This window comes from Vicia villosa, unplaced genomic scaffold (genome assembly GCF_029867415.1).
Source record: "Vicia villosa cultivar HV-30 ecotype Madison, WI unplaced genomic scaffold, Vvil1.0 ctg.001463F_1_1, whole genome shotgun sequence".
Lineage (NCBI taxonomy): Eukaryota > Viridiplantae > Streptophyta > Magnoliopsida > Fabales > Fabaceae > Vicia > Vicia villosa.
The window spans coordinates 256,458-274,908 of NW_026705625.1; the positions used below are offsets into that span (position 1 = coordinate 256,458).

The 18,451-nt window shown below is 28.9% G+C and overlaps 1 protein-coding gene and 1 pseudogene across 1 annotated transcript; both read left to right on the plus strand.

Annotated features, from left to right (window-relative positions):
* Window positions 1-15,283: 15,283 nt before the first annotated feature.
* On the plus strand, window positions 15,284-16,658 carry LOC131635289 (UDP-glucose 4-epimerase GEPI48-like; annotated as a pseudogene).
* Window positions 16,659-17,295: 637 nt separating this feature from the next.
* Window positions 17,296-18,451, plus strand: LOC131635294 (uncharacterized transporter C405.03c-like). Its single transcript, XM_058905908.1, has 4 exons — window positions 17,296-17,496; window positions 17,763-17,885; window positions 17,980-18,115; window positions 18,319-18,451. The coding sequence occupies exons 2-4, from the start codon at window positions 17,827-17,829 to the stop codon at window positions 18,379-18,381; spliced, it is 258 nt and encodes an 85-aa protein (XP_058761891.1). The 5' UTR covers window positions 17,296-17,496; window positions 17,763-17,826; the 3' UTR covers window positions 18,382-18,451.

The window sequence follows — 18,451 nt, forward strand, 5'->3', positions numbered from 1 at the left end:
AAAAAATAATAGATTATTTTAGAAGCCTAAAAATATTTTTATTATATTTTTTTGATTTTTGAAACTATTTTAAATTAATTTTGTAAATAAAATAAAATAAAATAGAAAATATATAAACAATGATCAGGTGTGGTGGATAATAGAGTCTATAGCATGGACTGGCAAGGCTAGAGCGTTGGATCTTGAGTTAATGAAATCTAATGGCTGAGATCATAGAGCTCATGATATGATAGTGGAAAGCAACGCATGTGATTGGTCTGAGTTTTAAAACACACGCGCGCGCAAACCAACCAACCAGGGCAAGCCACGTCTTCATCTTCAACCTCCAGACTCCTCTTTTAACAGCGTTTGTTTTCAAAAGCGCTGTAATATGTGAGCATCAATCCTGCAAAATAACGAATAGGGGTAAACGTGTACAGAAATTTTTCGCGACCTGTTCATTTGATTTGTACTGATTCACTGAATTCAACCATGCCCTTAATTTTGTCTAATTTTGCCTCTAACGAAAAACCCTAAAATAGAGTTCAAGAACCCTAAAATGGTATTTTCGTGGATACGTGTTCAAACTTCAATTAAACTTCCAGAAATGATCAGAACACCAAACTAAACTTAAATATGAGTCTACATCTTGTTAAACATGCAAGTATAATGAGATTTTTGTAAGTTTTAGTTCGAGCAAACCGTGAGGTGTAGTGCTTGATTCTTTGAATTTCAAAGCTTGAAACTGATTGGAATATATTCAATGATGCTTGAGGATTGTATTTGAGTGTTTAGTTTGAATTACAAATGGCTTAAACTGAAAATTCGAATTTCAAATTTCTTGGAAAATTTCAATTGAATTTAAGAGTGATACAAGCAAGACTTGGGTTCTGAATTCGCGTGTCCTTTTTTACTGAAGTGTTCTAGCCATTATATAAGCAATGAAGTGCTTCAAAACTAAGCTAAAAGCATTAAGTGCTTTTGTTGAATTTTGGAAATTTTTTAATATATGTAGCTTTGAATTCAAGCAACCATGGCTTGATTTTTCCACACCTCTTGCTCTTAGGCCTGCTGTACTTCTCTTACTGCAGAGCTTTGAATGTTCTTTGATGACTCATGCTTAGAAACTAAGCTACATATTATCCCTCCATTTTCCTTTTTTTAATTTAATCTTAAATGGGATAAAATTAAATCAAAAAAAGAAATAAAAAATGCTATGGGCCTTGGCTTGGTCGTGGGAGGCCCTTCACATTATGGGAAACATGTTTGGATCATGGAAATTGGGTCTCATTTGGAAGAAAAACATTTTTGATCAATGTTGATTTCATGCATTTTCCCAAAATTTAGCCAACTTCAACAAGGCATAAATCCCTCAATTTTTATCATATGAAAGAGTTCTTGTACTTTTTGGAAACCTCAAAGAGTCCTCTAACCAATGTCTTTGGTTTCATATCAAAATGATTTTCCATGCTCCTTGTGTGTCCTTTTGAAAAAAGTGACTTTTTGTTGACTTTGAAAATGACCTGTAATGTCTTGATTCATATTTTTCAAATGGTGAATCTAATGATCATGGGACCAATTGCATTTGAAAGATAATTGAATTTCCTTCAAAATGAGCTTTGGTTTGAATTTTTTGGATGAAGGATGAGAGAGTTATGACCAGTCAAAGTTCAGTTGACTTTTTAGGAGAAAACCCTAATTTTGAAACTTAGGGTTTTGTTGATTTTTGATCTTTCCTTGATGAATTTTGATCAACCACTAGTCAAATGATGAATCTTTTGACAAAATATGGATGTTGACAAAAAATTTCATTTTTGACTGTTTGTTGACTTTTTGGTCAACCGGGTCGTCTGTTGACTGTTTGAGCTGCTGACTGCGTGTCTGAGTGAATTGAAGTTTGAAAATTTGTATGGTGGTACTTTGAGATATATGGAGGTCCATGAAATCCATTTGAGGTCTCAAAAACTTGTTCTCCTGAAAAAAAACAAGAAACCCTAGTTAGGGACTGTTTGTGTTGGAGACAGTTAAGCGTACCTGATTTTTGTGCAGTGTTGAGTCTCTGCTAATCATGTGATATTCAGAAGACTTCTAGAACAAAAATCTTGGAATTTTGAAATGCAAAAGATTGATTTGATTGATGGTACAAAACACGGAGAATTGCACTGTCAGCGGTTTTGACTGTCAACTGGCTGTCCGAGTATTAATGAAGCAGTTAAGGTGAAAATTCAACAGTTAAAGTTAATTAATTTTCTTTTTGTTTTTTTTTGTTGTGTTAATGGTGAAAATTTATTTACATGAGTTGTTAGAAAAACACAGACATAATAAATAAATAATATACACTGTATGCGAGCAAAATTACCGACGATAACTCTGAAAAACATTTAATGCACAGAAAAATAAATATTTAACTGGCAAAAAACACACAAAATATTATCTGGATAATTAAACTACAGTACAACAGATAGTACGACATTTAATACTGACAGTACAAATATTACATACTATAATGAACAGTACGACGAGTAAACGGTACGTTATTAAAAGATACGACAAACTTTAAGAATGACGATTAATAACCCATGCTATAAATAGTAACATATAGATGATTGGGAGTGTAAACATCCCAGGTCTGCATTTTTCAGGACTATGCAGACAGAAGAAGGACATGATTACCACCACGACGGTGATGACCATAAGAAAACATGTTTCCATCCGCTTCGTCATTTTGCCGGGGAAGAAGAGAGAATGAATATGAAGTAGAAATTTGAGAGATGAGTTAGAATTTGATGTGAGATTTTATGAAAAAAATGAGAGGTATTTATAGAATGAAAAGAAGGATAGAGACGTTGGGGAATGAAGTGATTCCGTACAAAAAAGGAGAATTTGAGTGGAAATAGGATTTGAAAGAAAGTGTATGGTAGGGTTTTGAAAAAAGAGATGTATAGAGTAAAGTTAGGATTTGATTTTGAAAGAAAGAGAAAGAAAAAGATTTTGAAAATAATAGAATATAGTACAAAAATTAGTGGGAAACAAAAGTTAGCAATAATTTACTTGTTACCAGTACAGTCTGAATCCCCGGACTTTGTGCCTGCAAAAAGATTTAGTTCTGTACCAATTGCGTCAGTACTATTTATCTGTAAATAAATCTCAAATAAATAGCGTGTGTGAAGTAATAAACAGTACTTGGCGTTTGTGTAAGAATAAATTCAACAGCGAGTCAAAATACCGTATAAGAAAAACTCTAAAAACCAAGTATTCATAAATCAGGATATTTATGGAATAAAAATCCAAGATTATATGAAGCTCTTAATTTTTTAGATTGAAGTTTTCTTGAAAAAAGATGCGGGCAAATTTTGGGGTATAACAGAGTCCCATATGTTCAACCAAATGGGTTAGAGTCCCATATGTTCAACAAAACGGGTTAGAGTCCCATATTGCAACCAAATGGGTTAGAGTCCCATATAAGATGTGGATCTTAAAGTGGGTTGGAGTCCCATACGAGGAAAAGGCTTGAAATGAGTTTGAGTCCCATATGGAGCTACGATTTTTTAAGTGAATTTGAGTCCCATTGAGATTTCAAAATCCATAAGAAATTTGAAGCATGATATAAGGATTCGTAACCCATGTCGATAATCCTAGACGTAGGGTTGGCCGAGGAAAGATTCCTTGGTATGGTTTCAGAATAGTGATTGATTTGAGTTGGTGAACTCAAGTGTACATGTTCACATGCAATGCGTGAGTCCCCTATTTTAGATGCTTAAGTATTTATTCTATTTGTATTACTTAAGCTAGGAATCGGTTAAAAATATTGTAGAGTCGAGTGGACCCATAAGATAGGGAATCCACTGAGATTTTTATCCCACCCCATTATTGTTGTTGCTTTTCAGGAAGTTCTTTGCAGGTGAAAGGCAAGGGAAACCTTGCTTGATCACTCTAGGGGGCTTGATGTTTTGGATGGCGTTTCTTCCGTTGTGTACATATATATTTTGTGATTATCTAGATGATGATCTAGATCTTAGCTTTTGATTTAGGCGCCTTTATATATATTGTGCCAATTATGTAATTTTGTTATGAACATTATTCTTATGAACATGTATACATATAATGTTACTAATAGGCTCTTATGTAATTTCGTTATCAATTACACTATGGATAATATATAGTCTAGACATGTATTATATGTGGGTGTTACACACTACTTATCAATACCCATCATCACCTCTTAAATCGTTCCACCATTAAAACATAAAAAATTATAAAACAATAATGCAAAACCTTAACCCAATCAAAACTACTTCAGCAATAATGCATCGTACACTATCATATCTTAAACTACTCGGTGGTTCAATTCTTGCTTTCGTATTACGATTGGGTTTAATTCTAATGTATTTGTTTCTAATATAGTTGTTTTGATGTATGGTAAATGCAATGTGCTTAATCACACACATAAGGTGTTTGATGAATTGTGTCATAGAGGGATTTGTGATTTAGTGTCGTGGAATTTGATTGTGTCAGCTTATTTGCTTTGTTTTATTCCAAAAGTTGTAGTGTGTTATGGGTTGTTGCTTGATGCTGCTTGATGTTGTTGGTGTTGTTAATATACTTCATGTTTGTGTTTTTATTGGTTTGGGGTTACATGGGAAACATTTTCATTGCTTTAATTTGGTGTTAAAACTGGATTGGTTGATGATGTCTTCGTTGGGAATGCTTTGGTTGATATGTATGTGAAATGTGGAGTTCTTATGAAACGGACTACCGAAAAGAAGATGCATCTTGTTGGTATAGGTAGTACCCATCAATCCTTATAAGCTTTCCTTCAACCATGCAGTCTCATACCTGCACGGCCTAAGGATCCCTCTCATTCTGATGTGGTAACCACTCCTTTCCATATTCGACCCCGAGTGTTACATGCGGTGCAACCACCCATCGCCTTCTTCGGCCTCGGGTGTTACATGCCCACCAGCTTCCGCATGGTTCATCCTCGAACCACATCGTACAGGGAGAGGTCTGGCTCCAATACCATTTGTAACGCTCCAGACTGCTTTCGGGATGATCGAATGACCCCACAAACCAACACGGGTCTTCTCAACATGATTTGTCCTCACTCGCACGCTTTCCGAGAAACTTCCCATAAGATCACCATCCCAGAATTGCTCCAAGTCAAACACGTTTAACTATGGAGTTCTTATGGAACGGGCTACCGAAAAGAAGATGCATCTTGTTGGTATAGGTAGTACCCATCAATTCTTATAAGCTTTCCTTCAACCATGCAGTCGCATACCTGCACGGTCTAAGGATCCCTCTCATTCCGATGTGGTGACCACTCCTTGCCATATTCGGTCTCGAGTGTTACATACGGTGCAACCACCCCTCGCCTTCTTCGGCCCCGGGTGTTACAAATGAAGATGATGAAAGCCTGTTATAAATTTATTTTGAGATATTATCTTTCAAACAAAAATAGCTAGCCTGACAGATAGGGGTTTGTAGTTGATAGGAAAAAGTCTTAGGCTCAACTAGGCCATCTGTGTCACTAAAAAAATAAAAAAATACTGTCACGTTAAAGATTTTGGTGATTGGGTTTTAAGAGGATCAAAACAAGGGAATCTTGAAATTTTAAGGATGAATATAGGGGGAAATATATATTAACCCTTTATTTAATGATGATGGATATGAAATCTTACCAGATTATAACTTGCAAGTCATTAGAGAAGATGATGTAAACTATAACTGCTATCATCGAATGAGTAATAGCAAAGCGATTGGGCCAAACGACATACATATCAAAGTGTTTTTTTTTTTTTGGAAATAGAGGCATTAACTGACTAATCAATTTTTTAAACAAATTTATGAGGTTAAAGAAAATGTTAGATGAATGAAGAAGAAACACATTAATTTTGATATATAAGAACAACGAGATACACAAAATTGTACAAATTATAGGGAGTTGAACTTATGAATCATGCCATGAAGTATGGCCGGTCCTGACATTTTAGAGGCCCAGGGCAAGTAATAAAAATAGACCTCTAATAAAAAATAATTTTTAAAAAAAAAAACATCATCTATTTAAATTATAAATAATATCAAGATCAAAATTAGTCCTTTATCCGTGTAACTAACATAAAAAATATCATATTCTAATTAAAAATTATTGTAATTGTAATCGTATGTCAATTTATACTGAAAAAGAAACATGTGTTTAAAATTTATATTTTATATATATTCTTAAAGTTATGAGACTTTTTATATTTTGAGACAATGCGCTAAATACTTTAAGATTTTATTAGAGCACTACTAGAAATACACGTATTACCTGCGGAATTTGCTGCGGAAATAATTCCGCAGGTTTACCTGCGGATTTTCCTGGGATTTTATTAAATAAAATAAACTTCCTGCAGATTCAGCATTGGCAGCAAATTCTGCAGGAATACCTGCGGATTTTGCTGCGGAATATATATATTAAACAAAATATCTACCAAAAATATATAATCCGCAGGTAAATTCGCAGGAACAGTTCCTGCGGATTTTCCTGCGAATATCTACTTTAATAAATACAAGTTCCGCAGGTAATTTCGCAAGTAAATTTCCTGCGAAATTACCTGCGGATTTTACATACTTCATTATTTAAATTTATAAAAAAAATATTAATCAATATTTTTTCTATTTTAATGATTTTTTTATTTTGTTTAATTTTAATTTTTAATCCTAATTTTTTCTATGTTGTTAATTATTTTTATAATTTATTTTAGTTAATTTTAATTTTTAATAAAATAAATAAATGGTATGCAAATTTTGATATATATTTATTTAATTCTTCAACTTATATTTTAATAATAGGTACGATAGTTTTTAAAAAATAAAATTAAAAAACTAAAAAAATAATAGGTATGAAAATTTTGAAAAATTAAAATTAAAAAATTATAAAAAATAAACACATGAATTTTATATATTTTTTCTCTAAATACAATAAATAATAATAATTTTTTCTTTAAATTGGTGACGTATCTTATACACTTTTTATCAACAAATTTTTAATTTGAACAAGTACTATATACTACATAACAAATATATGAAGAAAAAAAAGTTTATTTTAAGTTATTTTACAAAATTAGACTGACATAGTATTTCAAATTATGTAATAAAATATTAGTTACGTCACCAATTAAAATAAAATCTATAATTATAAAATATTGTTATGTCATCAATTAAAAAAAACCTTAGATGATAAGTTATCAATCTATATTTTGTTTAAGTTTTGAATGTGCTATCTATAAAGTTGTCTTGATAAGCTTAAAATATATTTAAATAAAGAAAAAAATAATATCAACATGGGTCGTCAAGCTTTTACCCAAAAAAAATATCTACTTTTAATATAATAAAGTACATGACATATGAAATTCTTTCAATATCCCTATAATCACCAATTTGAAGGTGATATTCGGGGACATAGCGGTAATTGTATCTCCTTTAATATTTTCATTAATGAATAAATTTTTTCATCATTTAATAACCTTTCAATTGTCCATTTTCTTTTACATCATTAATACTGTCGTGACAGCTTTGTATTGGAATTGTGGAAAACTTTCTTGAATACAGTAAAACCTCTTCCAAGCTTTTTAACTTTGGTTTCTGAAAAACCCTGTAACTTTCTGTCAATGATCTCTATATATTATGACTTTTGATTTCAACCTGCAAACCCTAAATTACAACCCATTACAGTCTCTTCAAATTCTTTCTCTCCATCTATAAATTTATTCTCTTCAACAAAGTTGTCTATCATTCTCTTCAACAGTTCCTTCCAATATTCCAAGCATTTGAAATATCACGAATTTGAACCAAAACCCTTTCCAATTCCTTTCCTCCATCTTTAAATTCATTCTCTTAATCAAATATATCTAACTCTCTTTTATATCAAACAGAGGGTTTCTTTTCATCTTCCTTTACCTCATTATTTTTTCATCTCTAGCTTTTTTTTTATCAATAATCTGCTTTTTTTTTTTATTGATTTTTCATAATAATGAATTCTTGGTATTTTATTTTTTAGAAGTTGCTCAGTCTACATCAACTGCCGCCGTCTACAACCGTGTCGCACATCCCTTCCGCCCAGATCCGCAGGTCTAACATTGTCGCCGTTTAAAGTCGCCGATGAAGGTTTCTGTTTTTCCCCTTTTCATTTTTTTTATTACTGATTCAAGCTTTAAATTTCTGGGTTTGATTTCATAAAAAATGGAGAATGTAACCGTGATGATTGGTTTTTGATTTTGCAGAAATTTATTTTTGCATTGCGTTATTTTGGGATGAGAAAGGAAGCTTTGGGAGTTTTTGAGGAAAAACAAATAAATTAGCGTAAGAGAAAGCAAATAAACACCATTTTTCCGATATTCTTTTTGATATAAAAAATTAGAAGCAAAAACTTTGTCTATGTTGCTGTGTAATGATAGAAGAAGTGTACTTTAACCATCTAAATGCATATAATCAGGCACACTATAATCTAAAATGGCACCAATGCTACTTTTTTTTTCATTAATTTAATTTTCTTATTGTATAATTACATTTTATTTAATTATAGTATGTTTTATTTTCTAATCTTTTTTATAAAAGATCTTCATTATTTTCACTCCTTTAACATGTCAATTTTTTATTATTGTTTTTTTACAGGTATTAATATACAGTAATATACAGGTGGAATGGAAGATGGAAGATTTTGAAAGAAGAGGAATTATTTGTTTTCACATAAATGAGAGCATGTTATTAGTTCATACTTTTTTTATTAAGATATTATTTCTGATTATTTTAAGTGATTTTTAATAGAGATTTCATAAAAACATAAATAAATAAAAGAATGGTGTTTCGTGAAAATATGTAGTATTGCTTATTCTTATACTTTTTGTGTTTATTTTTGTAATATAAATGTAATTTCATGTGATTAATATTGCGCGATTATGTAATTATCACAACATTAATTTTCTTAATTCAAATTGATTTAAATTTTGGAATATTTTCAATATTTTCTTTAACATGTTTTTTCCGAAACAAATAATAGATAGTATTCATCAAGTTCCAAAAAAATTATTTCATTTGCAAATTTTACATTGGTAAGCGAAATTAACTGTAATTATTGATATCAAGATTCTTTGCATTTTCTAATGTAAATGGATTATTATTATTATTAATAGTATTTAATTTTGGAATACATATATTTAATGGATGATAGTAGTGCCGTGTCTTTCTAAGTAGCATAATTGCCATGTTTTCACTACCTTTAAAGGTTGTAAATAGCATTAAATTTTTTTATAAACTATTAATTATTATGATTTTTTTAGTAATCATTACCATTTTTGATTTTTTTTAAATATTAATAAAATACAAAAATAATAAACAAATAACTTATAAAATGAAAAACGATAATAATAAATTATTTAAAAAGAAATATATGCTTTTTAAATAGGTGAATTTAGATGGTAACATTTATACTAAAAGTTGATATAATATTTGTTTCAACCAAAAACATGAGACAATTATGATGTATCGAAAACACAATTTTTTTTAATGAAAAACTCAAATTTATTTTTATTTGATTTATTTTAGTATGCACTAAATATTTATAAGAAAATAGATGCATAATATATTTTTGCATATATAATTTCATAATTAAATAATTTAAAAATAGAATTTTTATTTATATTAATATAAGAATTTTTATTACTATTATTATTACATTTATTTCTATTATATATTTCAAGTGAATAATATATATTAATATTAATTAATATTGCACAATTATGTAATTATTGCAACAATAATATTCTTAATTCAAATTGAGTTGAATCTTGGAGTAAGTTACTCCTGGAGTAATTTGAATTAGTATTAATGTGAGTTTAATAATATATGTATGAAATATCACCCTATTTAAGCTATTTGATTTCAATTAATAATTTGATTTATTTCTACTTTATTGTTTCCAATACATATATATTATTTTATTTTAAATTAACATTTTTTATAAGATTTTTGAGTTCCCAAATTACTTATATTTTTCAAAATTGATTGTTACCCGTATGTTTTTCCTCCGTAGACATTGTTTAAAAAAGTTATGGTTTTTTTTTTAAGGAAAGAGTTGGACTTTATATAGTGGTGTTTGCTAAAGGCTTGATTATTTTTTTTTGACAGAAAATAGTTTTTGAATCAGGAGGGGAGCATTGTGGTTTTTGTTTATATCACTCCAGATTGTTTTTTCCATTACTCTGTTTGATATACACACAAGTAGAATGATTTAATTGTTTATTTATTTTTTTGGTGAGATATATGATTTTCACTACTATGTCATTCTATCTTTGTTTCTGTTTTTTTATCTTATAATTTTTTGTATTGAAAATATTGGACTATTTAAGTTCTTTTGCATTTCTAATTTAATAAAGTCCTAATTTCATGTTAATTCCCTCCCTTTCCCAGTTCCAGCCGTTCCAATTCATTCTAAATAATTATATTGATATGTTGCTTACAAAGTTGGTTAAAGATATTTGGTTGATTTGGTATTACATTGAGATTTATGCAGTAATGCTATGGTATGGCTAGCCTAGGAAAAACGTGTCAGCCGTTTCTTTTGCATGCACTATTATTACTATTCATATGAAACAACTATTGCTTACAATTTCCAACACACATGCGTTATCCTTTAATCTACATATAACACTTAAGCCAAAAGATCTTGGTAAGAATAATTTCATAATTTCATCTATAATGCTATAAGTTCATTGGAAACTGCATGTAGTTTTGACTTTCATAATTGGATATGCATTACCTATAATACTTTAATAATTTTAATTTACTTTATTAATTTATTAATTAATAATACTTTAATAATTTTAATTAATAATTATTTTTTATACAATTGATTAATTTCTTACTATTCAATTCAATTTTGTCTTGAGTAGTTTTCACTATTATTTATTTTCTTATTTTATTTTGAAGTGTATAATTTGTCTATGTGAAAACATGTAGAATTTGTTATTATCTAGAAGTTGTATTTAGTTGATTATAGATAATTATTCTCAATTTTAATTATTATATTTCCCATTAGTAGTTTTAAATAATTAAACTAAAATAATCAAAATAATAAAATACAATAACTATTGATAATTGAGAAGTTTGAAATATCACATTTAATGAGGGCAATTACAATTGATACACTCATTTGTTATTCACGTGAAAAAAATATTAGTAAAAAAAATGTTGAACTATTCCACTTCCAATGCGTTTTTGGCGGCTCACCATCACGTTTCATGTGCATAAACCAATTCCAACGCCATTTTGCAATCATTCTCTTACATTCACAACCCTTCAAATTATTATTATCTTTATTTTATTTTTTATTTATTATGGCTATATTGTGATAGGAAGACTAAATATATTTAAGTTAATATGTTTTCAACACAACTCTCTAAATTACAATACAACAAAATTTTGAGACCATGGTATAATCAAATCGATCATCATCAATAATAATAATAATAACTAATGAATTATAAAATAATATTTGTAATTTGACATAATAACTTAATACTATATATATATATATATATATATATATATATATATATATATATATATATATATATATATATATATATATATATATATATATATATATATATATATATATATATGCAAATTAAAATCTGAACTTTTAGTAATTGTAATTATAATTATAATTATAATATTTATTTAAGAAAAGAAAATATATTTATTTTTAACTATGACATTTACTATTATAATAACCTATGATACTCACAAAAAATGAGAGCATTTAAAATAAATCTATTAATTGATTGTTATAATAAATCAATTCATGCCCTTCAGAGGACTCAATAGAGGTAGGTATTAGTTGTAGGTGATAATAATTAATCGTCTTTTTTAATTAGTTGTGATTGAGTTTAGGTGATAATAATTCATTTTATAGGTAATTGTAAGTAATTATTAGTTGTATCAACAAGGCTAAATTCATTTTATAGAAAATTTTAAGAAAATATCATTGGGAATATGTAGTTTTAGGTGATAATAATTAATTAGTCTTTTTTAATATTTGCAATTGTTACTGTTTTTTAAGAAATTATTCATCTACTATTATAATAACTACTATCATAATATTATTTATCTATGTGATATGGGGCCAATAATGATATATTTATTTTGTATTAAATAGAGTGAGATTCTTTTGTGTCATATCTTTTTATTCCATTTGTCAGTATAGTTTTTGTTTAATACTAATTATAAAATTATATTAGTCTACTTTTAATATGGGTAATGGTAAATATATTTATTATAATAAATATATTTATTGTAATAAATTCATTATACCCATAATAAATTTATGGGTAATGGTAAATGAGACCTAAATAAACAAAATTTATCTTTAAAAAAAATGATAAAACAATCTATTTATGAAATAACCATCTTATTTGTAAAAAAAATATTCTAAAATATATATGAAAAGAGAGAGTCCATTTTTTAAAAACGTACTCTTTATTATAAAATAACCATCTTATTTGTAAAAAATTAAGAGAAATAATTATTTAATATAATATTAAATAATTTTTTAATTATAATATTCATTTCAATTACATAAATTTTATTTTTTTCCCGAATTCAATTACAAATAAAAATATACTATGTCAACTAATATATTAGTTGTAAAATATATAAAAAGCCTATAATATAAAATTTCTTAAATTTTAAGATAGTATATTTATGTTCAAAGTAATCATTAAGAGGTAGTACCATAATTACCTATTATAAGTTTTACTAAAAAAACCTATTATACCTTTTACTAAAAAGTCTATTTTAATAATTTTATTTATTGCAAACCATTCATTAACGTATTGATAAAACCAAATTCATTATGACCTGCCTCCACAACTTCTTGGAAAACCTACACACCTCTTTTACCGTAAAATCTTCAAATTCCAAGATGCTTCAACGATTTTTCAATCCAACTACATTGTGTTATGTTCCAATTTTTTTAATTTTCGTATTTACAATACTTCACTATTCTCTTTCATTGTGGTTCTATATATGCAATCATATTAATCACCTTCCTTTCAACTTTTATTCAAAAATTGTTATACTCTTGCTTATCAAGCATCCATTCAATATCAACCAATTATTATATGCAAACAACCACTATTAATAATTGTTTCGTTTGACCTACATTTATTTATTCACTACAGTTTGTTAGCTTCGTCCAATATTAATCATTTAATTTTATTATTTTATCATAATCATTGTTGTTGTTTAATTTTTTATATTTGAAGTTATATCAATGAAATGAATATTTTTAATATTATTTATTTATTAACAAAATAACTAATTTTTTCAATAAAATATTAATCATCTTTTTTAATTAGAATATATTTATCTCTACCTTCCATACAGTACCTTACTACCTTGAAGTACCTTAGTACCTTGAGATAATTGGAGACCTAGAAAATTATATAATCAAAATTATAGAATGAATAAATTTTTAACGGCCAATATAATCATTTAATTTTATTATTTATTATAATCAATGTTGTTGTTTAATTTTTTTTATTTGAATGAATTATTTATTGATCAATAAATCAAATAATTAAATAATTACCAAATAATTATATATTTTAATGAATTATTTATTGATCAATAAATTAAATAATTAACTTATTGTCAGAATTGCTTCATTAATCTAAACTACTAACAATAATACTATATAATAATACTAAATATAGTTTTATATATGAACATTATTTATTTTTTTATGTTATTTTTAAAAATATATATAATATATTAATTATAATTAAAGATACTATTAAAGTATAATAAAAGATATTAAAAACTTCAATTATCAAAAAATGTTAGCAATTTTTTATGATAAATTTAATATTTATACTAAAAAAATTGCTATTAATTTTTTTTTTTACAAAAAAAAACATGATACAATTATGATGTATAAATACATAAATTTCTTATGAAAAACATACATTTTTCGATTGACCGAAACTACTTATAAAATTACATTTAACATCTGACAATTATGATTGATGAATATATAATTTCTTATATAAAAAAATTGTTATTCTTTTTGTATTTTATATACATTTTTAACCATCACTATATTATATTAATTTACTATTTATAATGACATTGTATGAACCGTGTGAACGCACGGGTAAATGATTTCTTAAGTATTTTCTTTATTTTTCGACGGGACAAAGCTACGGGACAAAGCTACTTAATGTGTATATATTTTATTTACATTTTTAACCATCATTATATTATATTTATTTACAACTGTGATAGACAAATACTTAATTATTTCCTTTATTTTTTATATGTACATATTAACCTATAACTGATATTTTTGAAAAAAATAAATCTATTAAATATATTGAAATTTTTATTTAAAATAAGTAAAAAGATTTCAAATGCTTATAATAAGATAGGGGTATGAGTGACAATAAACAAAATTTGGACAAAAAAGTTTGGTACCTGTTACCCAATCAAATAAATATAATCACATATATTATATTTATTTATAATATTGTGCAATACGTGCGAACCCACGGGTAGATGACTACTCACGATAGATTATAACTATATTGTATGATGTGTGCAAACGCACGGCTAGATGACTACTTAATTATTTTATTTATTTTTTCTACTAAAGTATATATTTCTAACTAGATTAAATTAATATTTATTTGACAATTATAATTTCAAATGTTTTTTATTTTTAATTTGTGTATCTTTTATATATATTTATTAACCATTATTATATATTTATTTATTGTTTAAATCGACTTTGCGTGACCCGTGCGAATGCACGGGTCCTTTACTAGTAAAAAAAAAATATTAAATGCAAAACCCTGAATTGAAAAATATCTAGTTCTGAAATTTGACACCGGCCAATTTTCCCAATTTACGAAATCACCCCTCCAAGTCACGCAACGCTCTGGTTTCATCTCAGTTACCGAATCACAACCCTAACTAGCCAGTGATCCTCCAAAACTGTTCCCGGCGGTGGTTGAGACGGTTGCATCCGCGGTGGTTGCCGAAAACTCCATCGTGTAGCATTGAAAATCCATTCGTGACGGTGGTGATCTCAACGGAACAATTTCAACCGAACGATGCACTTGATCTACACACTTTGCTGATTTTGATGGTGAGTTTGTGTAATTTCTGGATTCGAGATCCATTCGTGAAGTTCACGCTGTTTGAGTTGTTTTATATTTTCTCTTGGTATGATAATAACACTGTTTCGTTTTCTTTTTTGAAGTTGTTTGATCTCTCTGAAGTCCTTGAACCTTGAACCTTCATGTATCTAATTTGCTGACAATGGCGGATCTGGATGCTTCTTTCATGGATAAATCTGGCACTGACCTCTCTTTAGGTCAGGCTCAAAGAGTTGAACTTGCAAGAACTCTAGCTAACTCACCTAGGTATATTTCAACTAGGATGAATCCAAATACTAATGTATATGGTTGGCCAAAGGAGGTTCCATGTACTAAAGAGTTCCCTCTGTCAGCAGCGAATCCATATGGATGAACCAAGGTATGATAAGAAACTATTTAGAGAATTTGTTGGATGGTGAAACTGGTTTTGACTTTAAATCTCTTGTACAAAATATCATTTTGAAGTTGATGAATAATTTAAGGAGGATTCCTTCAAGAGATCTTGATATTAATTTTACTTTAATGTTTGTCTTGGAATATTGCAATGATATCTGATGAGGTGTTTGTCATTCAGCTTACCATTGAAGAAATATGCCGTGATGTACATCGTGCTGAACCAGATTGGAAAATAATATTATTGAGATACTTCAACCCAGTTGGTGCACACCCTAGTGGTTATATTGGGGAGGATCCTAGCGGAATTCCAAACAACCTCATGCCATTTATTCAGCAAGTAGCTGTTGGCAGACGGCCTGCACTGACAGTGTTTGGAAATGACTATAATACAGTTGATGGAACTGGGGTATGTTATCAAACAAAACATTGGATTGTTCTGTTGGGTGCATGAATGTATTTCTGGTTCTGAAGTTTTACCTTTGATTTCTTAACCATGTATCTTATTGGATGGTTCTTCCTTTATTCACAGGTTCAGGATTACATTCATGTTGTTGATTTAGCAGATGGGCACATTGTTGCATTACTTAAACTTGAAGCTGATATAGGTATTTTTCCAAACTTATCATTATCTTATTTCTTAATACTTAACATTTGTTGAAATTTTGAGACAGTGGTAAAGTGATATATTTATTGTTCTGAAACTTGATGTCTTTAATATTCATGGTGTGTGTATAGGTTGTGAGGTTTATAACTTGGGGACAGGAAAGGGAACATCAGTTTTGGAGATGGTTAGAGCTTTTGAACAGGCATCTGGAAAGGTATAATTTTTTAGCATCTTGAATAATTTTGAGCTTTGTAAATTGTATGCATAATAATTCCCATGATCATTTGTTTTCAGAAAATTCCACTTGTGAAGGCTGACCGTAGACCTGATGATGCTGAAATTGTTTATGCATCTACAGAAAAAGCTGAACGAGAAAGTGGAAGTAAGTTTTGTTTTCTCGTTTCTTGTCTGGACTGGCTTCATCTTGTTAATAATCATCGTTCTCTTTCTGAATTTCATTGACTGAACAAATGCACAAGTAAAATGGCATCTTGTTAATAATCACTTTTTTTAGGGTATGCTTGATTAATTGTCAAATTGTTACTTGATGTTTATTGATATTTAGATTTTTCGTCTGAGATAATACTCAGCATGTTGATGAAACTTTTGTTAAGTTTCTTAGGTCATGCAAGATGTCTTAGTGTGTGTTTGGTGGTTGTTTATGCGGTGACTAGAATTGATTCCGAGTGAATGGATTTTTATGGATTTTGTCGGCTGTGGATTATAGAAAATAGTGATTTGTTCACATTTCGCTATGCTATAGCCGATTTTTTACAATACTGTGTACCAAGTTGTTGAGCAATAGCGGTTTGTTCAAATTCTGCTATGCTATAGCAGCTATTTGACGATTTTGATTAGTTATCATCTCGAGTATGATCCAGTGATGTTAGAATTGCTCTTCTTATTGCTATAGTCATACCTTTGGACTATGAAGGTGATTTCTGATTTTCTTTTAAAGGCATCATAGTGCTCATTTAACTCTTATACTGCTACTGCTACATTTCAGAAGTGATATTTTAAGTTGCAACTCTTTTATTTACTACTCTTGTCATGTGCACTTATTATAATGCGTGAGAAATGATTTTGGTTGTGGCTTTGCTAACATGGTATACGTTTGTGTTTTGTATTTGTTAAGGGCATCATCTTCCTGACAAGGCAATTGATTTAGTCGACGAGGCATGTGCAAATGTGAGAGTTCAACTTGATAGTCAGCCAGAAGAAATTGACAATCTTGAAAGGAAGAGAATGCAACTAGAAGTGGAGCTTCATGCTCCAGAGAAAGAGAAGGACAAAGCTAGCAAAGCCCGTCTTGTAGATGTAAGTATAGATGCTGAGTTTTTATCTTAAGCATCAAATGATATATTCGACATGTCATCAACTTTCAAGCAGTCTCATAAGTGTGTATGTTAGGAGATAATTTCAAATAAGTCAGTCCAAACAGTTCCATATAAGATCACAATCATTTTCATATGCATTAGCTTGGTTCTTGTGTTTTGACAAGTCACCAACATTTCAACAATTTTATAATTTCTTACATATTGCAGCACATTAAGAGATTGCTAATTCTCTTCTTTTTTTTTCAGCTCAGTCTGGCCGTTGTCGGCCTTAGGAATTGAACCGAAGTTTGCAATTCCCAAGTCTGCCAAAATGGATGAAGTGGTTCTTGCAAATGGATTTGTTGGAAGTGTTCTCTCAGACTACTTCTGGTATTTGATATAAATTTGATTAATTTATGCGCGCATGCACATCAACAGAGTTATGCAAATTCTTACATTAGATTTTATTCGATTTACAATCCAGGGCACTCTGTGTTGTATGGACAACTCCCCTCGTGGCCACTTTGGGCATGTCACTCACTATTCCTCTTGCTATGTTGGCTGATATGGTAATCCACGGCCGGCATTATTCAGCATTATACATTCTTGGCTCAGCTCAGGTATGGTTTATATTTGTAGCGTAATGTATATATGTAACACTGACACTTTAGATTGAAAACGTGTTTGATGTCTACCGCAACACAAACACATGTGCTTACTTTCATTCACTTTCATGTTCTTAAATTATCACCGGTGTTTATGTGTCAGTGTCAGTGTCGTGTCCATTGTATTGATCTTATTCAACATTTTTGTTGATATACAGGTGTTTGCAGGTTTTGTGATAGCTAATCTTTCAGATTGGATGACAAAGAGGTTGGGATTATAGCACATGATGTTTTGTTGATTAGTTTGGAGACAACACTTATCCTAACTAGTTGATTCATTATAGAATTACT

Coding starts and splice junctions, on each gene's coding strand:
- LOC131635294 (XM_058905908.1), top strand. CDS start 17,827: ATGGATGAAGTGGTTCTTGCAAATGGATTTGTTGGAAGTGTTCTCTCA. Junction 17,886..17,979: donor GTTCTCTCAGACTACTTCTG/GTATTTGATATA, acceptor TTTACAATCCAG/GGCACTCTGTGTTGTATGGA. Junction 18,116..18,318: donor ACATTCTTGGCTCAGCTCAG/GTATGGTTTATA, acceptor GTTGATATACAG/GTGTTTGCAGGTTTTGTGAT.